The 26742-nt window shown below is 45.2% G+C and overlaps 1 protein-coding gene across 11 annotated transcripts in view; it reads left to right on the plus strand.

Moving 5' to 3' along the window:
• gtdc1 (glycosyltransferase-like domain containing 1) overlaps positions 1 to 26742 on the plus strand; it is a 473428-nt gene that overhangs the window by 416123 nt on the left and 30563 nt on the right. For 5 of the 11 annotated variants that reach the window (XM_070875358.1, XM_070875359.1, XM_070875360.1 and 2 more), the window contains exons 9-10: positions 5098 to 5189; positions 12270 to 12678. The exons of 1 other annotated variant lie outside the window; for it this stretch is intronic. In XM_070875358.1, coding sequence (XP_070731459.1) covers positions 5098 to 5189; positions 12270 to 12404 — 227 coding nt within the window. In that variant the 3' untranslated portion in view covers positions 12405 to 12678. Of the gene's footprint in view, positions 1 to 5097; positions 5190 to 12269; positions 12681 to 26742 lie in introns of those variants that run through there. 5 more of the 11 variants (XR_011592646.1, XR_011592645.1, XM_070875364.1 and 2 more) reach the window with 2 other exon arrangements.

Genomic DNA, 26742 nt, shown 5'->3' on the forward strand with positions numbered 1-26742 from the left:
CAGTCAAATAGTTAGCAGCAGAGGAGGGGGCAGGGTGGGTGGCTCACACATCGCAGACCAGGCAGCAGGCTGATTTGAAGGACCACGATGAATTTGCAGGACTTGCCCTCTCCCTCGAGTGTGGGTCCAGCTTGTACAGTGGTGATTGTTTACGGTCTCAGCCATTTCCACATTTGCCATTATTAAATCCCCCTTCTCATCTTCTAAGGGACCAACATTTACTTTTGTCACTCTCTTCCGTTTTATATATCGGTAAAAGCTTTTACTATCTGTTTTTATGTTTTGCGCAAGTTTACTTTCGTAATCTATCTTTCCTTTATTGCTTTCTTAGTCATTCTTTGCTGTCGTTTAAAATTTTCCCAATCTTCTAATTTCCCACTAACCTTGGCCACCTTATACGCATTGGTTTTTAATTTGATACTCTCCTTTATTTCCTTGGTTATCCACAGCTGGTTATCCCTTCTCATGGGGGATTTTAACCTACATATCGATTGGTCAAATCAAATCGCACGACGTAGCCTGGAGGAGGAATTTAGAGAATGCATACGGGATTGTTTCTTAGAACAGTATGTTACAGAACCTGCAAGAGAACAAGCTATCTTAGATCTGGTCCTGTGTAATGAGACAGGAATAATAAACAATCTCCTAGTAAAAGATCCTCTCGGAATGAGTGATCACAGTATGGTTGAATTTGTAATACAGATTGAGGGTGAGGAAGTAGTGTCTCAAACGAGCATACTATGCTTAAACAAAGGGGACTACAGTGGGATGAGGGCAGAGTTAGCTAAAGTAGACTGGGAACACAGACTAAATGGTGGCACAATTGAGGAACAGTGGAGGACTTTTAAGGAGCTCTTTCATAGTGCTCAACAAAAATATATTCCAGTGAAAAAGAAGGGCGGTAAAAGTTCCTCAATTGTGCCACCGTTTAGTCTGTGTTCCCAGTCTACTTTCGCCAACTCTGCCCTCATCCCACTGTAGTCCCCTTTGTTTAAGCATAGTATGCTCGTTTGAGACACTACTTCCTCATCCTCAATCTGTATTACAAGTTCAACCATACTGTGATCACTCATTCCGAGAGGATCTTTTACTCGGAGATCGTTTATTATTCCTGACTCATTACACAGGACCAGATCTAAGATAGCTTGCTCCCTTGTAGGTTCTGTAACATACTGTTCTAAGAAACAACCCCGTATGCATTCTATGAATTCCACCTCCAGGCTACCCCGTGCGATTCTATTTGACCAATCGATATGTAGGTTAAAATCCCCCATGATTACTGCCGTTCCTTTTTCACATGCCTCCATTATTCCCTTGATTATAGTCCGCCCCACCGTGAAGTTATTATTTGGGGGCCTATAAACTACGCCCACCAGTGACTTTTTCCCCTTACTATCTCTAATCTCCACCCACAATGATTCAACATTTTTGTTCATTAGAGCCAATATCATCTCTCACAACTGCCCTGATATCATCCTTTATTAACATAGCTACCCCACCTCCTTTCCCTTCTTGTCTATCCTCCCGAATTGTCAGATACCCCTGTATATTTAATTCCCAGTCTTGGCCACCCTGCAACCACGTTTCTGTAATGGCCACCAAATCATTCCCATTTGTAATGATTTGTGCCGTCATCTCATTTACTTTATTTCGAATGCTGCATGCGTTTAGGTAGAGTGTTTTAATACTAGTTTTTAAACCATGATTTTTAGTTTTGACCCCTCCTGCAGCCCCTTTATAATCATACATATTGTCCCTTCCTATCACCTTGTGGTTTACACTTACACCAGTGCTACTCTGTTCTGTTGCCTCCTGCCTTTTGCATTCTTTCTTGGGGTCCTGTTCATCTGAGCTCTCACCCACTCTTAAGTAGCTCAGAGCCCTCTCCTGGGTTCCGAATACTCCTCGCATTGAGGCACCGAGCTTTCAGGCTTGCCTTTTTATTACACTTTGACCCTTTAGAATTTTGCTGCACAGTGGCCATTTTTGTTTGTTGCCTTGGGTTTCTCTGCCCTTCACTTTTACTCCTCTCCTTTCTGTCTTTTGCTTCTGTCTCCATTTTGTTTCCCTCTGTCTCCTTGCATTGGTTCCCATCCCCCTGCCATATTAGGATAACTCCTCCCCAACAGCACTAACAAACATGCCCCCTAGGACATTGGTTCCGGTCCTGCCCAGGTGCAGACCGTCCGGTTTGTACTGGTCCCACCTCCCCCAGAACCGGTTCCAATGCCCCAGGAATTTGAATCCCTCCCTGCTGCACCACTGCTCAAGCCACGTATTCATCTGAGCTATCCTGCAATTCCTACTCTGACTAACACGTGGCACTGGTAGCAATCCCGAGATTACTACTTTTGAGTTCTACTTTTTAATTTCGCTCCTAGCTCCTTAAATTCGTCTTGTAGGACCTCATTCCATTTTTTACCTATATCGTTGGTACCTATATGCACCACGACAACTGGCTGTTCACCCTCCCTTTTTAGAATGTCCTGCACCCGCTCCGAGACATCCTTGACCCTTGCACCAAAAAGGCAACATACCATCCTGGAGTCTCGGTTGCGGCAACAGAAACGCATATCTATTCCCCTTACAATCGAATCCCCTATCACTATTGCTCTCCCACTCTTTATCCTGCCCACCTGTGCAGCAGAGCCACCCACGGTGCCATGAACCTGGCTGCTGCTGCTTTCCCCTGATGAGTCATCCCCCTTAACAGTACCCAAAGCGGTGTATCTGTTTTGCAGGGGGATGACCGCAGGGGACCCCTGTACTACCTTCCTTGCACTGCTCTTCCTGTTGGTCTTCCATTCCCTATCTGGCTGTGTACCCTTTACCTGCGGTAAGACCAACTCGCTAAACGTGCAATTCACGTCATTCTCAGCATCGTGGATGCTCCAGAGTGAATGCACCCGCAGCTCCAATTCCGCAACGCGGACCGTCAGGAGCTGGAGGCAGATGCACTTCTCGCACACGTAGTCATCAGGGACACTGGAGGCGTCCCTGATTTCCCACATAGTACAGGAGGAGCATAACACGTGTCCGAGCTCTCCTGCCATGACTTAACCCCTAAATTAACTTAATTTGGCAACAACAATGCTCAATGTTACTTACTGATATAGAGAAGAAAAAGAAAAACTACTTACCAATCACCAGCCATCACTTACCCCCTTGGATGTGACGTCACCTTTTGATTTCCTTTTACTTTTTTGCCTTCAGTCCCCGCTGCAGCTGCACCAGTAGGCCTCTCGACGACCCCGGACTCGCGTTGCTCCGAGCTCCCGCCTCCCCGACCGACTGCTCGAACTGCCCGACACCCGCTGGCCTTTATAGCCTCTCGACGACCCCGGACTCGCGCTGCTCCGAGCTCCCGCCTCCTCGACCGATTGTACCTCAACCACATTTACAATTGCAATTCCATTGAATAAATGAAAATATTACTTATACTAACTACTTGACCAAGGTCCTGCCACTTTTTACACTGGCCTCCAGATCTCGTGGTGGTCACCATTGCACAGTAATCTTCTGCAACTTGGTTCCAGCGTTTCTTCTTTTCTTTGGGTGAAATTTTTATGTGACCTCTGCTGGTGTCCAGCTCCTGCCATCTGTCCTCAATCACAGTAACTCGTGCCTCCACTTCTTCCTGTAAGAAATTCTTGGTTCTTTCTCCGTGTTGTATCTAGTACTGCTGCAGCTGCGATTTTTCCGGTGCTCTCACACAGATCTCAACGTTCCCACAAACACAACTGGCTCTTTAAAAATAGCTGATTGCCAACTCGGGCCTGTACTGCGCATGTGCGTCCATTGCAACGGTGTCAAAAACGTCAACTTTCACTTCCCTCCCCCGCCACCCAACCGGCCTCCATCCCACTTTCCTATCTCTGAAAATTACGGCTAATGATTTTGTTGTGTACAAGGATATTTGTTTAAGCAGTTTTTGCATTATACCTCTTGTCCCTATGTAGAATAGGCAACTTTTTAAAATAATCAGTTGGATAGATAGTACAAGAGTCTTCTACCTAGTTTTTACTGACAGTTTTTGCTGGGTTTACTCCAATGTGTGCTGTGCTACAACACAAGCTTGGCAGTATAACCCTGCCAAATTGTGCACTCCAGTCTTCACCATGAAACCCTCATCCCTTTAAGAGCCTGGTTTGATGCCAGCATGAATTCAGAGGCACAACAGCAAACTATGGCCAAACTCCAAGCCAGGATATTTATTCCCAGGGTACTTCATTCTGCTTGACTCCTTGAGGCACCAGTAAGTTGATGTCTGTTTTGAAGATGCCACCTCACCAAAGCCTGCCCAGAAAACACAGTGCCGGGACTTCTATGTTGCTTCTTGAAAACATGGGCCGCAAAATTCCATGCAGCTGCTTCCATTCTGCTGGCATTACAGCGGCGGAAGTGAAATAACAGCGGCTGAGTGGGAGCAGCTCCGAGGAATTGCCCAGCCCTGATCTTGGCTATAGCAGAGCCTTTACTCGTTGTGACACGGGGTGGTGGAAGTTCATGCGAATTGGGAGTTGATACAAGAACAAATAAAAGATTGCAATTTGAAATATTGATTTGAAGCTATGCAATCTGTTTTGCCAAACTTCATTTCTACCAAGAGTATGAATTCGTACCAAGAAGTGTAGTATTGCAAAGTGCAGTACATGCATAATCATCATCATCATAGGCAGTCCCTCGAAATCGAGGAAAACTTGCTTCCACTCTAAAAGTGAGTTCTTAGATAACTGAACAGTACAAAACGGAAATTACAGTCTCTCATAGGTGGGACAGACAGTTGTTGAAGGAAAGGGTGGGTGGGACTGGTTTGCCGCACACTCCTTCCGCTGCCTGCACTTGTTTTCTGCATGCTCTCGATGACGAGACGTGCACACTCTGCTTCCATAACATCCATCTTACTGCATCTAATACCACAGCTATATTCCATTTATTTGCTTCCAGCAGATTCCCATAGACAGAGGTAGGATGGCAAAAATCATGCTTAAATAATATAAAATTGAACAATACGTGGTGCTAATCAATAAAGTGATCAATGTCTCCATGCCTTCTTTGAGGTTTGTTTCATAAAAAATCCATCTGATTTATTTGCAGATGTGCATCTTTACTCTACACCTCAACAGCTGTTTAAGAGGCTTCAGAATTTCTGCAAGAGACCTGATCTTGTAAGAAGGAAGGTTATCAAGGTAGTTTATTTAATTAATTAACAAAAAAATCCTAGACAACCATTTGTTTTGCAAAGGTTGCATTTACAAGCTGCTGCCCATTACATTACTGGCTGGATTACCGATGTAATGAACATCTGCGTGCTGCCTCTTTATTTTGTAAACGCATAAATTAGAACTAAGCCAAAACTTTACAACGCTAATCGGAAACTGCTACTGTTCAAAGAAAAAGTTTGTGTTTATTTAGCACTGCAATTCAAAAAATTAAACAAGCTCCAAACTTTAAAGGAAGGAGGGTGCAGATACCATTCATTCTGCTTATTTAGATTAGGATGAGAAGTGTATGAACAGGATAACCAACACTTCTAGTGCTGCATGTACAGGAATTGGTGTATTCCACTGAACTACATTAGTGACAACAAATGCTATATTACCACCTGTGTTTTAGACGGTTTGAACTTGGTGTGTGAAATGAAACCTATTTTGCTTTTATTGTTGGTTCTCAAATCCATTGAACAATTTCAAGCTTTTTCAAAAATGGCTGTGAACACACCAATCTCCTTTTCAAATGCTTAGCTAAACCAAGACCAATCCATGAACAGACAACCTTAATATGAATGCTAAACAGGTAGCAGGTTAACTTTCAAATGGTTTGATTGTCTTGCCATATTTTAAAAACTAGGTGCAATAAAGTCAACTTCTCACAACAGAACCGATGGCAAAAACCAAGAAATGTGAGGGGTGTCTGGAAAATTTGGAAAAACATTTATTTATTAAAATGTTTATGTCAATAATGATTTGAAAATTAATGATGTGCTGTTACCAACTGAAAGTGATGCCGTATCAAAAGAAGACCCTGTAGAAATCTTGCATATTCCATAAGCATTCAGAGCAAACTAACACTTCAGCATCAGTGATGGGTAGTTTCCAAAAATAAACCATTTCCCCCTAAAATAAAGATATCCAGCTGGTTAAACAATGAATGAACAAATTAAAGAGGGAACTCTCATTCAGATGCTAGACACACATATTCATACGATGATCTTCAGAGCCTTTAGATTTCTACAATGCTTTAAAAATGACTGCGTTCCATCAGAATTTTTTTCACGGAGAATAAAACATATATAGTGGAATCTTGTTATATGAAATTGATTAACATTTATCTAAAAGTAAACTTGTATACAATAGGATAGCTTGTACCGTTGCATACCTTTCAAGGGTTACACTGGGTTATGCCCAGTTTATATGTATAAGGATATTGTGGTGAATTTACAGCACCAGAATTGCTTACATGTGTGGATACAATTGTAAGTATACATTTGCTTCCATTAGTTTGCCAGATCATATAGAATACTTTGAATATTTATTGTATTTGTAAAACTAATTTCAAAATCCAAACTGGATTCCCAAAGGAAAGCATGCGTGTCTTGGCTAAAGTCAAACCTGAAAAGTCGAGGGAACTGGAAACTTAACTGGTTTAAACTGCAGCGCTTTTCTGAATATCGTTTGGTATTTTAACTAAAACAACTGCAGCATTAATTAATTGACAGCTTTTTACTGGACTAGTGTACCATCATTCTAATTTCAGGAGCTATTTAAATGAAACTTTAACAAAAAAGGAATCCCATTAGTTTAACACTGCAAAATGGTAAACCCCTGTCATTTAGGTCAAAAATGTGCGAAACAAAAACTCAATTTAACACACAATTTCAAACTCATTATCTTTCAACGTCTATTAACTTGGCAATGGTTCAGATGCCAGCTCATAATACTTCAGAATGCTGAGTGCACAGTTCCTCTGTCCCTCATCATTCCTGCACACTGCATACTGCACATTCTTCTGGTTAGGTCTGAGCTTTAAAGGGAAATGGTTGCCAACTCTCCAGCTGCATCCAGCATTTGAACCTTTTCTAATGCAATAATGTGCGCTCTTATATTTGCGCAGTTAAGCTACTTCCCCGAATGAATGATAAGGTCAATTGTCTCTTCCGACATTTCCAAGAAATGCCCGCTTTCTATACCTACAGACCCTTCGAGGGAATGTTAAAACTCTGGTGGTGAAACATAAATGTGATTGACAGGAATGTCACCACATGCTGAATGTACAGTATTTATTATGGCCTGGAAACACTTTCAAGCAGTGAGTGACTAAAGAGGTTAATCATATAGGGATTGGGTGGTGCAGTGGGTTAGCACACTGTCCTTTCATCTCTGGGACCTGGATTTGAATCAAACCCAGATTGATGGGATGAAAGTATGTCTATATAGTTCCTATGTAAATTTAGTTTAGGCAGTTTTAACACAGACCCTAGTGAACATTAGCTAGCAGCACAGAACTACCCCAAATTTGACACTAATTAAGGTAAAGGGTCATACTGCTGAGACATGACTCAGAGGGCAGGGGTGTCATGTTCTGTTTGCCTCTGATGTCACTAAATAACAGTGAAAACTATTTTATATCATGGGAACTCACTGTCTAGATTCACACTTGAAGAATGGCCACATGAGCTTTAGGAAAAAAGCAATCCAGAGTGAGGGAGGAAAAGAAAATAAACTGATCTACTACAAACACTCTTTTAGTGACGGCTGTGGGCGAGATATATCTCCTAAGATTCCACCTAGAATTTTCCGTCATTTATTTGTACTGTCAGGTTTCCAATTTTGCCCAATCACAAAAATCTGATGAGAATGAGAAAATGCTTCAAACTATTAACCCATTATGCCCTAGTCTGCTAAATGTAGATTTCCACTGCGTATTCAAATAGTTTTCAGCCAGTAAGGCTTAATAAAAAAATGAAAAGAGCTACATTACCTGACCAGAATTCCAATCTGATGCTGCCTAGTGTATTCCCTGGGATGGGTAAAGCAAATGTTGGTAACATGCAGAAAGTCAGTTTGACACTTCAGTGCAGTACTGACAGAATGCTGCATTGATGGAGGTGCCATCTTTCAGGTGAGATGGTAAACCAAGGATCTTCTTGCCTATTCAGTTGGACTTAAAGGAACTCATGGCACTATTCAAAGGGTTCTCTTCCCTCAATCAGCATCTCCAAAAACAGATTATCTAGTCATGTATCTCATTGTTGCTTATGGGACCTTATTATGCACAAATTGATTGCCATGTTTGCCTACAAAATAAAACTGGCTACGCTTCAAAAGTAATCTGGACGATTGGCTGTGAAATGTTTAGAAGTATCTTGAGGACTTGAAAGGTGCTATGGAAATGCAAGTTCTTTCTTTCTAAGCGACCATTAACTTTTGTAATCCCAGTGAAGATGCTCGCATTTGACAGTAGTGTCCTGTCACCTTAGCGATCTGGTTTTTGGATTTCTTGCAATTTAAGTAAATGCCTTGGGCGATTCTACTATGTTAAAAGCACTTTATAAATGGAGGTTGTTAATGAATGAACAAGTGAAATGGGTATGGCCAGTCTTAACACAGTTCACAGTGGATTTATCCAGAGCACAGAATTGCCCAATATTCAGCGCTACTGGTTACTAAATTGTCAGTCTTGCTCAGAGACATCACAAAGTGTTGTAGTAGGCCCTCTGCTATTCAGTTTGATTGTGAACTTTATTTTGTACGTATTATATGGTATACCTGCCAAGGGAGTACTTAATGCTAACACAAAAAAAGTGGAAAAATATTCCATTCCCCAGTATTGACAGCAAAGATTCACAATGTCTATTGCCCATCGAAGTATTTACTGAAGTTGAAGTTCTGGTCAGTGATTGAAGCCAAAGGGCAAGAGTAAAAGAATTATTGACTATAACTCTCTGGTTGTAGGAGCTAAAGTTTGTACCTTGACTTTGAAGTCAGTGAATTTGATGAAGTAATGATATCCTTGGGCTTGTAGCATTATTATTTATAAATCGGTCAATATTTTAACACTGTCACTCTCCAAAATGGTCAAATTTGTGTACCGTTGCTCTTTGAAACATTGTTTGGAGAGTATGAAATCTTATTAAAGGACTGATACTTAACTTGTAGCCAAAGGATAAAATAAATACTGACTGACATTTGCTAGATAGAAATGTTAAAGTGTTGTCCTTGGATTATAAGTAACCTGTGCATGCAATAATACATCCTGGATGACCTTTACAGCCCTAGTGGCTATATTTAAAGCTCCCACTGAAAGCTTATCTTTGTCTTTTCCTCACTACCTTCCTTTTCCCCTTCCAGGTTTCTCTTTCTCCCTCCCTCTCCCTCTAAGTAAGTATACTTAGTCATTCCTGTGACTTACCCCAACATTTTAATCAGTCAAACTTGTGCCTATATAGAATTCAATTCTATTTTTCACAACAACACTTAGCACAATGACAGACTCCATAATAGCAATCACACTGATGGGAAGTTTGCTTTGTATCTTATTTTATTTTCTCCCTCCTTCTCATTTTATTTTAGCACTAAGAACCATCAAAATTGGTACTTAAGTTTGTGTCGCTAGCACCATAGCTTTGGTTTCCTATCCCATTGTATATCTGTATATTGTATACCATTAGTGGCCGTGCCTTCAGCTGCCAAGGCCCTAAGCTCTGGAATTCCCTCCCTAAACTTCTCCGTCTTTCTACCTCTCTTTCCTCCTTGAAGACGCTCATCAAAACCTACCATCTGCCCTAATATCTCCTTATGTAGCTTGGTGTCAGATTTTGTTTGATAAGTCTCCTGTGGAGGGCCTTGGGACGTTTTACTATGTTAAAGGCTGTATAAATCAAGTTGTTGTTAAATTGATGATTGGCCTAGTCTATTTCTGTCAGGGTCTGGTGCAAGATTCCCACAGATACAACGGAAGCCTTATTCCAACAATGATATAGTCCCACAATACCTGTTGTTTGGTCCAACCCATGATCAGACTTATCGTACGCAACTCTGTTCATTCTATTCAATATTATCCTTCATCTCAGCCCTGTGGATGATACATTTACAAAATGAACAGATCTCCCGAGGCGTTGTGGTTTGCTTTGCTGTTGGAAAGGGGGGAGGGTGGAGAAATGGGCATGCTAGTGAAGGGAGTGAGAAAGAAGTTGGCAGGAGATCTTCCCAAAGACAGTGAAATAAGTTTTTTTTAAAATTAGTTTCTAGAAAATAAATATTATTTTCCTTCCAAACTAAAAGTAGATAAATAAATAAAGATGTTCAGCTTTCATACTACACATGCATAAATAAATGTCTATATCATCATCATAGATAGTATGGGGAGCAGCTCTTTACCTTTTGAGTCGTAGATTTTGTGCTTTTAACAAAATATGGGCCAAGAATGGTTGCTTTTGTTAGAGAGCTGAAATTGTGTTTGAGTTTCATCTTGTATTTAAGACTGCATTTTGTAGGTAAAAGAAAGTTTCTGAAACATGTCCAAAATCAGCTCAGACCTTCAAGGTTGATGAGATTAATTTATCTCTGTCCTTCAAATAATCAGGATCGAGTGCAAACCAATATGGTGGGTATATTGTGTTTAATCGGAGTTTAGGATGGAATATATTAGATATACAGCTAAAACATACGACAGTGACAAGCAGCTGGTACCGGACTCGATCGGGCAGACGGCTGGTGTTTGTGAACAGTTCTTCTTCCTCTCCCTTCCTGAACTATCCTGAACTACCCAAGAGTGCAGTCAGCATTAACTCCACTCTCAGGAGGTCCTTACTCCACTGTCTGCACTAAGGGTTCTTTAGGTCTTCCTTTTATTCTCTTTTTAGGGGTGGGCCTGGGGTACAATATGGACAGGACCATTTAACCTATCGAGGTTCCCCTTAAAACAAGGTGCCCAATGGCATGCCGAGTTCCTTGTTTAAGCCATGGAAAAAGGCCAGTCCTCCTTTTATCTCCCACCTGTCAGGAGTCTCCTCTCAATCATTACACATGGGGTCTGTACTTAACCAGTCATGGCCTTCCAGCATGTTGAGGACTGTCCTCTCCTTATCTCATCCGGCCCTATCCTCCCAAGGCTCGTGTCTCTCACACTCATTTTCCAGGGATAACCCCTTACTTGTCTCACACTCTAATACAATCATTTAAACACAGTATTATTCGCATAACTATAAACATTTTTAGGCACCCCTAATTTCTAACAATGCCTCTTCATGGCTGGTACAAGCTTGAGTCATAAAGTCGCTATTTTCCCCAGTGAGCTACGAGCAGAACTTGACAAAATCGTGACTTTGCGGTCTATTGTTTAGGGTAAATCTTTCATAGCAATGAAATATATCAAACTTCGATTTAATCTTAATATTTACATGTTTCCTTCTTTATCAAATAACTCTGCAGCAATAATTAAGCTCCGATTTTAACTCTGGTGGAAATTGGGCGGGTGTTTCAAGGAGGCTGGCAAGTGTGAGGCTGGGGAGATTTTAACTCCTGGGCCTCCCCTGCATGCCCCCGGTCAGTTTCATATCAGAAGCCAGCAGGAAGCGATAGCTGGCCAGAGGGCAGGAGCGCAATGTTGGTCGGCTGGAGGCCACCGCCAGGGACCGAAGGAGCTGTCCCCGACACTCGAGGAAATCAATCGGTGAGCATGGGCCCAGGACAGGGGAGGCCTGAAATACCTTGGCCCTACAAGGAAAGTAAAAAGAAATAAAACGGCTTAACTACTTAGGCCTCTTCTGGCCCTATCTCCTCTTCTTGGGAAAGCTACATTGGATTCCCGGCTCAGGCCCATCATTAATATAGGAGTCAGGTTCCAATAACATCAACGAAGCCCATATTTAAAGAAGGACCCCAACAGTTTCTGGCAGGTGTCTTTGCCTGCTCAAAAAAGCAGGTCATAATCGCAGCCTGCGGGATCGGTCCCAAGTCCATTTTTAACTGCCTGGTCTCGCAGTTTGTGCCGGACAGGCAGGGTCAAAATTGCCCCTTTAGGAGAATCTTTGGATAAAAGAATTTTAAATTTAGAGCTTTATATTTGAGGGCTCGTTACCTGTTTACATGAATAATCGTTAATTTTGAATACCAAGTATAAACATAAATAAAATAAATGCAGCTGGTGGAAGGTTTTGAACACATTACAAAATATAAGCATTCCACATTTGAAATGTTGGCATTGTTTGAACTTTAATTTATCTCACATGAAATGTGCTATAAACAGCCCCTTGAATTTTTTTTCAGGAAAGTGCTATCTGTACTGTTCGTTTTAGTAATTTTCCATTGCTAGACCAGATTGGCGGGAGACAGTGGTTGCAAACAGCACACCCAGGCTCTCTCCGAATGGATAGCCTTGCAGTCCATCAGAAACATTGCTAGAAGTTGTGCATGCTGGGAGATGTAACCAGCTGGCTTGAATTTCTTCAGTGAACGATGATGCAGCCAAAAACTGCAGACTCAAACGTCTCACATAGGCAATGGCCACCAACAGAAAACATTTTACAGGCATTTCAAACACAGTTAATGCTATTGTATCAGAAAGTTTTAAAAGAAAATGTTGTAATTTTTTCATGTCTTTGTTATGTTACAAACCTCATTTCCTGTAATACGTGCTCACAGTGGGAAAATCAAGATGGCACCAAAAATAATTTAAAATAAAATAATACAATAATGGGACAGTTACATCGGCTTGCTTTCTGCTTTATTTTATTGGTAGAATTTGAATGATGCTCATACTAGATTATTTATTAAATAAGAATTATTCATTGTTATCATATGTACTCACTTGGACATTTATCCACATTTTCCTCACTTCTAATTCATACGTTCTTTGTATCTTCATTTATGATTTCATGCTGATGGCTGGTTCAAATTTCACATTCAATCAGGTGCATAATAAGTATGAAAGACAAAAATACAATGTTTTTATCTGTATATCAGTTGATTCCCTGTGGTGTTACTCTTGAGCAGTGAAAGGACATGACAATCTTAACGACAAATGAGAAGATGTATTCATGAGAGGGGTACTGAGCAATGCTTCCCCTTAATTTGTTTTGGGTGCATGGCCCCTTTAAGGGGCTGCGCGGCCGATGCACAATGTTTCAACATTGTAAAAGCTGGTCCAGGAATGTGCAGCCTCACGTTACGTGGCTTAAAGGAAAAGTATTTGGGAGGCGTTGTTAGAATAAGTAGGTGGTTTGGTGAAATGAATAGATAGAGAGAGTAATAAGTAATTGGGGAGGAAAGTAATGAGGTTTTGGGGGTTCTAGTGTGTTCTCAAACTATAGGCCTCAAGAAGTGATGAAGGGGCAATGCATAATCAGTCAAAGATGGAATAGAGTATATGCTCAAGTTTCGGACTCCCGCTAGAACGGCGCACATTGACGAGGCCCGCCTAATTTGTAGAACAAAAATTGCACCGAATACTTACCTTGCGATTCTCAAATAGTTGTCGGCCCATTTCCAGGTCGGCGCTGCACAGCAGGAGCTGCTGGGGGTGGAGCTACAGCCCTGCGCCAAAAACAGTGCCGGCAGCTGCACGCGTTCGCAGTAGCTCCCAGCACGTCCTGTCTCCGGGCGACGACCCTATCCCAGGCCGAAGGGACGTCGCCCCTATCCCGGGCCAAGTGGCCTGACGCATCTTACCTTGTCGGCGGGTCCGCCCAGCCTCTCGCTGGGGGCGGGCCCTGCCCGAAGAATCGGCGGCGGCGGCCCGGCATCTGCTGCGTGCGGGCTCCGCTCGAAGTCCTCGGCGGGGCCCGGCTTCGTCGGTAGGGCCTGCCCGTCCGGCATCTCGCTGGGAGCAGGCCCTACCAGAAGAATCGGCGGCGGCAGCAGCCCAGCATCTGCTGCGTGCGGGCCCCGCTCGAAGTCCTCGGCGGGGCCCGGCTTCGTCGGTAGGGCCTGCCCGTCCGGCATCTCGCTGGGAGCAGGCCCTACCAGAAGAATCGGCGGCAGCAGCCCAGCATCTGCTGCGTGCGGTCCCTGCCCGAAGTCCTCGGCGGGGCCCATTCAGCTTCCCCCCGTTCATCTTCCTCTCCCCCCTCTCGTCTCTTTTGCCCCCCCCTCTTCTCTTCTCCCCCTCCCCCTCTCTTCTCCCACCTTCCCCCCTCCCCCTCTCTTCTCCCCCGTCCCCCTCTCTTCTCCCCGGTGCTGCAATAGGTGAGTAGAAATAATTTTTTATTTATTGAGTGATTTTTTAATTATTTTTTTAATTTTTAATTTTTTAATTTTATTTGATTGATTTATTGGTTGATTTATTGATTTATTTATCATTTATTATTGATGATGGCTCTTTACTTGTAAAAGTGAAGTGTTTAATGTTTGTAAACCCCCCTCTTCCCCCCCCCCCAATCTCTCATTCCCTATGCTTGATTTATAAGTGTAGGCAAGATTTTTCTGAGCGTACAAAAATCTACACTTACTCCATTCTAAGTTAGTTTGGAGTAAGTTTTCGCTGCCTAATCTTGCAAAACAGGAATAAGTGGCTAGACATGCCCCCTTTTGAAAAAAATCTGTTCTGAAATGAAACTATTCTAACTCACTAGAACTGGAGCAAACTAAATGCCGAGAATTGCAATTTCTAAGATACTCCATTCTAAACTAGTTGCTCCAAAAAAATAGGAAATAGGAGCAACTCAGGCCGAAACTTGAGCCCTATGTATGGCATAGACTAGTATTGGGGTAGCGAATATTTGGGATGGGGGCTTGGATGGTGAGAATTTGGGGAATTAGCATTTGGAGATGTAGCAAATATTGGATTAGTGAGCAGTTGTGCATGAGCAGTGCATTTGGAGATGGTGTGTAGTTGAGGACATGAATGAGCAGTGTGGAGAGTGAGCAATATGGGAAGTGAGTAATTGGAAGTTGGTCAGTAGGTATTGGGGATCCAGCCAGTGGAGAGTGGGGGAAGCAGATATTTTTGCCTGGATACTGTCCTTGGATATCTGACTAGCATAGCTATGATAAATCAGATTGTTTACATCTTTTAACTATTACCAAAATATGGGTGTTAGTATCGGAAGCCTTTGTATTTACTTGAAAAACTTTCAGAATTCCATTCCCAAAGATGAGTAAAGTTGAGGGCCATTCAGTCCATCTAGCTCATTCTTTCATAGGAAGTTACAATCCCTCTGATCACAGCAATCAACTTCACCTTGAACAACGCGGGAGTATTTGCCTCCACTGTTCTACCCAAATTGCCTTTCCTGGTATTAATCACTCTTTGCTTGAAGAAGTGCTTCCAGTTTAGTTTTTATTTGGACAAAGAAAACAACTCAATAGAACATATAGGATAAGGAGAGACACTGGTTAGTATTTGCCTCCCTCAGTGGTATTCCAGCAGAGTACGACTTCCAGCCTGTTATGACTCTGCTGCAACCCTGGCACACTTTCTTGGGTCATTTGTTTGGCAGGGTGGACTCCTGACGAGATTGCTGTCGCCAAGTCAGAGCCTGGCACTGAAGAAAAGGAAATTTCTACTGGGCCAACAAGATCAGAAGAAGCAGGAGCGATGTTAAAGGAGCTAAAACATTCTGAAGATTGGAGCTAAGGTCCCACTGGAGGACTCGGCCAAGACCGAGATCTTGGGTGCTACTTGCAGGGGGCGAAATGGAGAGAGAGTAGGCCACTGCAAGGAATGATATCCATGCTCCCGAGGCTTTGTGAAGTTGTGATAACGGGTGCGGATGCTGGGAATATGTGCTGGGTAGTGATCACACGCCTCTCCCAGCTCCCTGCCCCCCATCACGTCATATGCATATTTAGAACAGGTAAACTGAAACCAGCAGCAATCCAGTGGAGGGGGGGCGGGGGGGCCACACTGAAAAATTAGTAGCGCAGTCTCACACAATTGCTGTTCCTTTAAGCAAATTGTTTAACCATGGATAACATTAGAAACTTTACTTGAAAAGTTCATTCTGCAGTTTGTCTTCAACTAATTCAGAAAGAAACTCAATGATCTTTTACACCATGAAGAGGTATACCTCGTGGTTATGAGATAGTCTGCCATTATTTTGTCAGAATCCTCCTAATGCATGACTGACTTTGTCACGTACATGTTCAGACTGCTCCACCTCCCTGAAGCCAACAGAGTGAGTGTTCGCTCTGGAGAGCACTATCAACTTCAAGTTTTGATTTGTGAGTGATGCTGTAGCTTTCAAGTGTTTTCTTTTGGATATTAGAAATGTTAGTTAATGAGAAAAAAATTGGTGACTGAAAGGATTTGAAAAATTTGTGGACAGAGTTGATTTATTGAATCTTATCTTTTGGTAGATGAGTCTGCATTGTTACAGATAAGTCTGGATAGTTAGAGTTGTATTTGTTCTTGTTTCACAAAGTATAACACCAAAATGTAATGTTAAAGTGTGATGCATGGGGTGCAACACCAAAGCATCGCAGGCACTGTTTGATAGCAAGATAGGTTACATGTTAAGAGGTTTGGATCAGCTTTTGGAAATCAATTTCTTGCAATAAACACCAAATATATGCTCTGGATTGAGAACATTGATGTTGGTTGATCTGGGGATTTTTCTGATCAGGTAAAAATGTTGAAGGCTTTGATGCATGTTTTCCTTGGGCTCAATAAGCATCAGTGATTGAAAATACAATTGGTTGGGTTACACCAGGAAAAAAAATCTAAATCCTTACTGTATCATATATTTTCTAGTTTACTCAACTGTAAGAGTTGAACAGACAATGCTGGAAATCTCAGCAAGTCAGGCAGCATCTGTGGAGTTAACGTTTCGGGTCTGTGACCCTTCTTCAGAACTGGAAAAGTTCGAGATGCAACACAATCTGTTGATATATAACCTGCTGATATTTCCAGCATTTTCTGTTTTTATTTCAGATTCCAGCATCCGCAGTATTTTGCTTTTGTAAGAGTTCAATGTTTGGTGAGGTATAATCTAGGGGAGAAAAAACTGCTTCAGGACCAATTTGACTGTTTTCATTCTGTTGAGAAATATTCAGTGACTAACAGATGGGTGGGTGTTTATTGCAAAGCTGATGAAATCTTAAAATGTGAGAATAAAATTTGAGCAGTTTATGAACTTCATCTAAATTTTCGGATGTTTTACACTTTTGAACAGACTCCTGGCCATTTTTATTCCTTATATTCAATACAGTCCTCCATTTATTTTCCCATTCTAGGTATTCCTTTTGGAGTTCATATCTACCATTACCACAGGCACTTTTTTCCTAAGATTCGACATTATGGCCATTATGGTTTACAATCATGTGACAGGAAGAGAGTAGATTTACCAGATTATGACACTGATAAGAGGTTTCTACTGGGAAATAATATGTGTGGTCCATTTGAAAGACGGGAAGAAAGTTTTAGTGAGAAATATTGGGCTTTCTTTCACTAGGTTATGGCTTTCCTTTATATATAGCATATTGGATAATAGATGGCTGGCAGTCCATTACAAGGCAGCAATTCAATCAAGTGAATCTCAAAACATCATGAACCATAAGATTGAAATACTGCCTTCAACTAACTGCTGTTTATTGTTATTTACGATCGATGGTATATAGATTAATCGTGACTTTTTTAAACCTATATGCAGTAGGTACAGTACAGACTGTGTGATGCAAATGGTAGGTTAATAAAGATGACAGTGATGTAAGAACTCTGAATGTCAAGTGGATGTAGTTCCAACATCATAATATATTATTCTGAGTTGGAAAAAATGGGAAGAAATAATGGGAAGTAATACATAACCTTTATCATAAACAAAAGGTAAGTATGTTTTTACCATATTTAATTTGTTTGTATCTTGAATAGTCAATACTGGTACAGGTTGTACCTTTCCAGCCCAGGACGCTCTCATCCAGAAACATCAGTGGTTCAGCATTAGTTGGGCCTGAGAGAATGGAGGGTTTATTTTTTTTTAAGCTTTCATCATCTGCAATGGCTGCCATCAGTGTGTTCGGTGATCGGCTGGGAGCTGCTGTCAGTCAGTGAGTGTGTGCATGGATGCTGAGGGAACCGCTCACAGGCTGCCAGCACGCACTCACAGGAGCCCAGTGCTGTCCACTGGTACCAGTAAGCGAGACCTCCCATGTTTCGGAAAATTCTCTGTTCCGGCACCGGTCAGGTCCTGAGGGTGCCGGACTGGAGGTACAACTGTATAACCTTTCTTCTTGCAAGAGGATTTGAGTACAGGAGCAAGGATGTCTTACTACAGTTATACAGGGCCTTGGTGAGAACACACCTGGTGTATTGCAGTTTTGGTCTCCTTACCTAAGAAAGGATAGAGGGAGTGCAGCGAAGGTTTACCAGACTGATTCCTGAGATGGCAGGACTGTCTTATGAGGAGAGATTGGGTCGACTTGTTCTGCATTCACTAGAGTTTGGAAGAATGAGAGGGGATCTCATTGAAACGTATAAAATTCTGATGGGGTTGGACATACTGGATGCGGGGAGGATGTTTCCCCTGGCTGGGAAGTCTAGAACAAGGGGTAATAGGATACGGGGTAGGAAATTTAGGACTGAGATGAGGAGAAATTTCTTCACTCAGAGGGTGGTGAACCTGTGGAATTCTCTACCACAGAAGGCTGTGGAGGCCAAGTCACTGAATATATTTAAGGAGATAGATAGATTTCTAGACACAAAAGGCATCAAGGGGTATGGGGAGAAAGTGGGAATATGGTGTTGAGATAGAAGATCAGCCATGATCATATTGAATGGTGGTGCAGGCTCGAAGGGCCGAATGGCCTGCTACTACTCCTATTTTCTGTTTCTTTATATTCTAATTCTCCACATACCACAAGATACATTCTTGATATCATTGACTGGGAGAATTAAAAGGCAATAATCCTTGAAGATAATTTCTAACAGAACACTCATGTGAGTTTTCATGTAATTTAATAAAGGGTCCTTCTGTAGAAGCCATCAGTTAGTTTGATATATTTCTGATGCTTATCCACATTTGTCAAGAAATTGCAATAGTTGTCTTAATTACTTTTGTTATTGAGGTGTCCACACTAAGGTCAAAGTGCTGCTCTGAGTGCTAACAGCAATTAGATGGGCATTCTCAATGGCTACTGATGGTCATTTCTAAAACATTGGTGCAGAAATTGCGGTCGGAGATTTCCTGTGGGCAGATGCCTCTGACCTGAAAACTTTCTACGAACTTACCTGGGAGGTTCGGAGACTTGCAGTCCTTGGCCTCTACGTGAAGGCCTGTTTAGAGGCTCACGTATCCCAGGCACGTAGGAGCTTCACAGGCGTCCCTAGGATCACGTGGGCCGGCCCAACCAAAGTAGGGGAATTCCCATTCATACTTGTGATTATGAATGGGAATAGCCCCAAAAATACACACACTTAAAATATATATATTTTTAAATCTCATCTTTAAAATGAATCAAAATGGAATTTAATTAATTATTTAAATCAAAATTTAAATTTTTTGAAAAATAAATTAACATATTTTAAGGGGTTTAAAAATAAACTTAGCTTTAATAAAATTAACTTTCTCTGGTATTTAAATGTTTAAATTATTGAAAAAATATATTTTCCTGACCTTTAAAAGTCTTACACTGAGAAAAGCAGGCCTTACTCCTGCTTTTATCAGTTGTAAGAATTTCAAGGGCATTCGCTGGGCAGAAGTTGGCCCGCGGAGGCCTTTTACTTCCGGATGCGTGCGATCTGTCAAGAGGATTCTTGACATCACAAGTTCTGGGTTTAGACATATACGCAGTGCATGCCTAAACCCAGAACTTGCGGGGCACCTATGGGTGCGTACGCACCTCGTATGCACCTATAGGGACCACAAATTCAGGGCCGTTGATCCTTTGACTTTCAGTCATTGAAAGTTGGCATGCAGGTACAGCAGGCGGTGAAGAAGGCAAATGGTATGTTGGCCTTCATAGCTAGGGGATTTGAGTATAGGAGCAGGGAGGTCTTACTGCAGTTGTACAGGGCCTCAGTGAGGCCTCACCTGGAATATTGTGTTTAGTTTTGGTCTCCTAATCTGAGAAAGGACGTTCTTGCTATTGAGGGAGTGCAGCAAAGATTCACGAGACTGATTCCCGGGATGGCAGGACTGACATATGAGGAGAGACTGGATCGACTGGGCCTGTGTCACTGGAGTTTAGAAGGATGAGAGGGGGCCTCACAGAAACATATAAAATCCTGACGGGACTGGACAGGTTAGATGCAGGAAGAATGTTCCCGATGTTGGGTAATTCCAGAACCAGGGGACATAGTCTAAGGATATGGAGTAAGCCATTTAGGACTGAGATGAGGAGAAACTTCTTCACTCAGAGTTCTTAACCTGTGGAATTCTCTACCACAGAGAGTTGTTGATGCCAGTTCATTGGATATATTCAAGAGGGAGTTAGATATGGCCCTTATGGCTAAAGGGATTAAGGGGTATGGAGAGAAAGCAGGAAAGGGGTACTGAGGTAAATGATCAGCCATGATCTTATTGAATGGTGGTGCAGGCTCGAAGAGCCGAATGGCCTACTCCTGCACCTATTTTCTATGTTTCTATGTATATGGTCCATATGGTCCAGGAAGAAAGTTTTAGTGAAAAAATTGGGCTTTCTTTCACTAGGCATTGGATACCAGAAGCTGAAATGACTAAGTAATGTCCTACATGGCAAACATTCCATTTGTTTCAGATCAACATAATAGAAGCATCGTTCCTTGAGGACAGTTCCAAAGCATTCCATGATGTGCGTTGTGTTAAATGACTATTCTGCGATTGATCAATGCCAGCATATCAGATTGCGTATGAATTCTTTGCAATTCAATACCTGTTATTTAGCCAGCTTCATTTTTAGTCTTAATATCTGTGCCAAGATACATAATTCAGTATATTTGAACAATGTAACTAAGTGAACTGAAGTGAATAGTGACAGTGTTGTGATTTCTGGATATCATCCACACCAACGATATCCCTTGTAGGGGGTTGGAGTAACGTGATCCTAAGTGTACTGCACTTTTTTTGACAGATATGCTTCTGTCCAGCCCCCCCACCCCATGCCTGTACTGCATTTTTTTGACAGACATGCTGTCAAGCTCCGCCCCCATCTCCCGGCTCCAAATCATTCCCTCCATATGGTGCCGAGAAGCAGGATCGGAGGCCCGAGACTCCGCTGAGGCCCCGACTCTCTTCGTGGCTCTGGCCCCGCCCCCGACTCTCTTCCCCCGCCCCCGACTCTCTTCCCCCGCCCCCGACTCTCTTCCCCCGCCCCCGACTCTCTTCCCCCGCCCCCGACTCTCTTCCCCCGCCCCCGACTCTCTTCCCCCGCCCCCGACTCTCTTCCCCCGCCCCCGACTCTCTTCCCCCGCCCCCGACTCTCTTCCCCCGCCCCCGACTCTCTTCCCCCGCCCCCGACTCTCTTCCCCCGCCCCCGACTCTCTTCCCCCGCCCCCGACTCTCTTCCCCCGCCCCCGACTCTCTTCCCCCGCCCACGACTCTCTTCCCCCGCCCCCGACTCTCTTCCCCCGCCCCCGACTCTCTTCCCCCGCCCCCGACTCTCTTCCCCCGCCCCCGACTCTCTTCCCCCGCCCCCGACTCTCTTCCCCCGCCCACGACTCTCTTCCCCCGCCCCCGACTCTCTTCCCCCGCCCACGACTCTCTCCCCCCGCCCCCGACTCTCTCCCCCCGCCCCCGACTCTCTCCCCCCGCCCCCGACTCTCTCCCCCCGCCCCCGACTCTCTCCCCCCGCCCCCGACTCGCTTCCCCCGCCCGCGACTCGCTTCCCCCGCCCCCGACTCGCTTCCCCCGCCCGCGACTCGCTTCCCCCGCCCCCGACTCTCTCCCCCCGCCCCCGACTCTCTCCCCCCGCCCCCGTCTCTCTCCCCCCGCCCCCGACTCTCTCCCCCCGCCCCCGTCTCTCTCCCCCCGCCCCCGACTCTCTTCCCCCGCCCCCGACTCTCTTCCCCCGCCCCCGACTCTCTCCCCCCGCCCCCGACTCTCTTCCCCCGCCCCCGACTCTCTTCCCCCGCCCCCGACTCTCTCCCCCCGCCCCCGACTCTCTTCCCCCGCCCCCGACTCTCTTCCCCCGCCCCCGACTCTCTTCCCCCGCCCCCGACTCTCTTCCCCCGCCCCCGACTCTCTCCCCCCGCCCCCGACTCTCTTCCCCCGCCCCCGACTCTCTTCCCCCGCCCCCGACTCTCTTCCCCCGCCCCCGACTCTCTTCCCCCGACCCCGACTCTCTTCCCCCGCCCCCGACTCTCTTCCCCCGCCCCCGACTCTCTTCCCCCGCCCCCGACTCTCTCCCCCCGCCCCCGACTCGCTTCCCCCGCCCCCGACTCGCTTCCCCCGCCCCCGACTCGCTTCCCCCGCCCCCGACTCTCTTCCCCCGCCCCCGACTCTCTTCCCCCGCCCCCGACTCTCTCCCCCCGCCCCCGACTCTCTCCCCCCGCCCCCGACTCTCTCCCCCCGCCCCCGACTCTCTCCCCCCGCCCCCGACTCTCTCCCCCCGCCCCCGACTCTCTTCCCCCGCCCCCGACTCTCTTCCCCCGACCCGGACTCTCTTCCCCCGCCCCCGACTCTCTTCCCCCGCCCCCGACTCTCTTCCCCCGCCCCCGACTCTCTCCCCCCGCCCCCGACTCGCTTCCCCCGCCCGCGACTCGCTTCCCCCGCCCCCGACTCGCTTCCCCCGCCCGCGACTCGCTTCCCCCGCCCCCGACTCGCTTCCCCCGCCCCCGACTCTCTTCCCCCGCCCCCGACTCTCTTCCCCCGCCCCCGACTCTCTTCCCCCGCCCCCGACTCTCTTCCCCCGCCCCCGACTCTCTTCCCCCGACCCGGACTCTCTTCCCCCGCCCCCGACTCTCTTCCCCCGACCCGGACTCTCTTCCCCCGCCCCCGACTCTCTTCCCCCGCCCCCGACTCTCTTCCCCCGCCCCCGACTCTCTTCCCCCGACCCGGACTCTCTTCCCCCGCCCCCGACTCTCTTCCCCCGCCCCCGACTCTCTTCCCCCGCCCGTGACTCGCTTCCCCCTGCTTCCCCTCCGTCTCTTTCCCTCCTCTGCCCCCGACTCGCTTCTCCCCTCCCCCCGACTCTCCCCGCTTCGCCCCCGTCTCGCTTCCCCCCCGACTCTCTTCCCCCCTCCCGACTCTCTTCTTCTCCTCCCCCGACTCTCCCCCCCCCCCCCACGACTCTCTTCTCCCCCCCACCGACTCTCTTCTCCCCTCCCCCCCGACTCTCTTCTCCCCTCTCTCCCCCCCCCCCCGGGAGGGGCTGGGGGAGAGAGAGGGGCTGGGGGTGAGTGAGAGAGAGGGGGGCTGGGGGAGAGAGAGAGAGAGAGAGGCTGGGGGAGTGAGGGGCTGGGGGACAGAGAAAGAGAGAGGCTGTGGCGAGAGAGAGAGAGGGAGAGATATAGATGCGGTGGGGGGTGGGGTGAATCGGAGAGCAGAGGGGGAACTCAAGGAAGACGGATCACGTTACTCCAACCCCCTACAAGGAATATCGTTGGTGTGGGTGATATCCAGAAATCACAACACTGTCACTATTCACTTCATACCCAAATAAACCTGTTAATAATCCGTACACAATGTCTGCCCCATCTATGTGGGGAAGGATGCACTTGTGCTGGGGTAAAGCACTTTGGCTGACCCTTGCTGTCTTCTGGGGAGCTCTGTTCTCTGTCACTTCAGGAAATCAAAGTGGATTGAGTTACAATTTGCAAAGTCAGTAAGAACTTTGGGTGGGCGGTTCCAGTTACACATTCCTGTGAAACTTCAGGGTGTGGCTTATTCTCCCAGGGGACCAATCATAGATAAAAGTTGGAGCATGGTGGCTATTTTTGGAGTACAAATAAGCACATCCATATTTGAACACCTAGACCTGTCCTTCATCTTCTGTTTGGAGTCTTAACTAGGCTTACTGGAGAGTTCTTTTGACCAACTCAATGCAAAGGAAAGTAGAAGATTTGTTATTGCTGTCAGAATCACCTCGTAATGCCAGATAACATTCTCTTTGGAATGGACAACACGTTATAAACGTACTGAGTTAGTCAATCATCATTTGCTGCAATGGTGGGTGGAGGTATGATGATGAACATTTCTTGGTTTCGGCGGAGTGGCGTAGAAGTCCCAGGAAATTATGGCGCAGTGTAAATAATGGCATAACTCACTTATGCCATTATTTGTTGGAACTTCTAGGTTGGAGTAATGGAACACACTCTTGATGTGCCATTACTATGGTGAATCGCGTGTTCACGTGCTTAGATGCATAAATACATTTTATAAATAAAGACTAATATACCAACCCAGTTATGGAGTGTACAGATTGGACACTGATTAAGCAAGAAGGCGTAGAAGGGGATAGAGAAATTTGCTGATTAAAAAGGCAACCAGTCACTTAACATGAGGGTCCAGGAGGCACAGGAGGCAGTCACATTGGAGATCATGGCATCTAAACAATCTATTGCACTTGGAAAGATGTGTAGAAGAAGGTACTCAATTTGAAAAGAGCTAAGGTAAGCAATGTGAGTTAATGGCAACTATGCCATACTGATATGTGGGTGTGCTTGTCAAAATGTGAATATGAATGCCAATTATTTTGCATTAGAAATAACTATCCAATGAGGTTTAGGTATCAATTAATATTTGCCTAAATAGTTTCAGAGAGTATTGTTATCCGGCAATTCACTACTACCTGACTGTAAGTGTAGAACAAAATCGAGGCATTAAGATTATTTCTGAACCATCGCAATAGAAGAGAAAAGACAGACTGCAAAAGATGGTTTGCTAAGTATCGTAAGGCACTGATACAACTTACTATACATAAGCACTCGCACTGCAAGATGGTTTACATTTCGTGTCACTAGCAATATATACACTGTATGGCAGTCTTAGCTTCTTGCTGCAAAATTAAATCTCAAGCAGTTTAGAAGACGACAACCTTGAACAGATGGTACTGTGCCAGGAATGAAGTGGCACAAAGATAAAAATCATTACTTGTTACAAGCAGGCCATTATGAATGTCATAGGTTAGGAGATCATAAAGGGCCTGAGGGATGATGAATTTTGTGGAGATGGCAGTGGTTTGTGTAACAATAATTGCATACATTCACCGTAGCAATGACTTTCACTTTCATCAGATCTAAAACTGTTTTCTATACTATTTACAGCAATATGCATATCATCATCATCATAAGCAGTCCCTCGAAATCAAGGAAGACTTGCTTCCACTCTAAAAATGAGTTCTTAGGTGACTGAACAGTCCAATACGGGAATTACAGACTCTGTCACAGGTGGAACAGACAGTTGTTGAATGAAAGGGTGGGTGGGATTGGTTTGCCGCACGCTCTTTCCGCTGCCTGCGCTTGACCGCTGCACACTCTCGGCGCTGAGACTCGAAGTGCTCAGCGCCCTCCCGGATGCACTTCCTCCACTTTCGGCGTTCTTTGGCCAGGGACTCCCAGGTGTTGGTGGGGATGTTGCATTTTATCAAGGAGGCTTTGAGGGTGTCCTTGAAATGCTTCCTCTGCCCACCTTGGGCTCGCTTGCTGTGTAGGAGTTCCGAGTAGAGCGCTTGCTTTGGGAGTCTTGTGTCGGGCATGTGAACAATATGGTCTGCCCAGCGGAACTGGTCGACTGTGGTCAGTGCTTCGATGCTAGGAATGTTGGCCTGGTCGAGGATGCTAATGTTGGTGCGTCTGTCCTCCCAGGAGATCTGCAGGATCTTGCAGAGACATCGTTGGTGGTGTTTCTCCAGCGATTTGAGGTGACTACTTTATATGGTCCATGTCTCTGAACCATACAGGAGGGCGGGTATCACTACAGCCCTGTAGACCATGAGCTTGGTGGCAGATTTGAAGGCCTGATCTTCAAACACTCTTTTCCTCAGGCGGCCGAAGTTTGTGCTGGCGCACTCGTCATCGATGTCGGCCCTTGTTGATGAGAGGCTCCCGAGGTATGGAAAGTGGTTCACGTTGTCCAGGGCCATGCCGTAAATCTTGCTGATTGGGGAGTAGTGCTGTGTGGCGGGGTCAGGCCGGTGGAGGACCCTTTGTCTTATGGATGTTTAGTGTAAGGCCCATGCTTTCGTATGCCTCAGTGAAGATGTTGACTATGACTTGGAGTTCAGTCTCTGAATGTACACGGATGTATGTCACTGTCCATATGCTTCCTGTTGTGTATGAATAAAGAGTCTGACCAGATACTGTGAGCTCAAAGTAGTGTGACCGTAGACTTTTATTACAAGTCTCCAGAGTGCCTCTCCAGCCTGTGAGGCCTCCTTAAGTACACGTGCTCCCAAGGGATTGTGGGATCCCTTGGGACTCCAGAGGATGAGCCCTCTGGTGGTTACACAAGGTATTTACAGGTTTACATATATAACAACACTATCCACACGCCCCCACCCCCCCCCCCCCCAAAGTCAATTGTGTAACTATTTACAAGGTGAGTCGAAACACCATACTCTACTCTTTTTGGCCACAACAGTGCCGGAAAGCCACTTGAGAGCTTGTCCATAGTTCAACACAAATACAGGATCATTAATTTCAATTTCGCGTGACACATTTGCGCTATCATGATATGTACTTCGTTGAAGCAGCCTGCTCTCTACCTGTTCATATAGATCAGGGTGGACTAACGAGAGCCTTATCTTAAGTGCCCCTTTCATGAGCCTTCAGTTACCCTCTTCAAGTTCTGCTTGATTGTTTGCACTGCTTTCTCTGCTTGACCGTTGGATGCTGGTTTGAATGGAGCAGATGTAACATGTTTGATCCCATTGCGGGTCATGAACTCTTTGA

The sequence above is a fragment of the Pristiophorus japonicus genome, chromosome 3, assembly GCF_044704955.1.
Source record: "Pristiophorus japonicus isolate sPriJap1 chromosome 3, sPriJap1.hap1, whole genome shotgun sequence".
Classification (NCBI taxonomy): Eukaryota; Metazoa; Chordata; class Chondrichthyes; family Pristiophoridae; genus Pristiophorus; species Pristiophorus japonicus.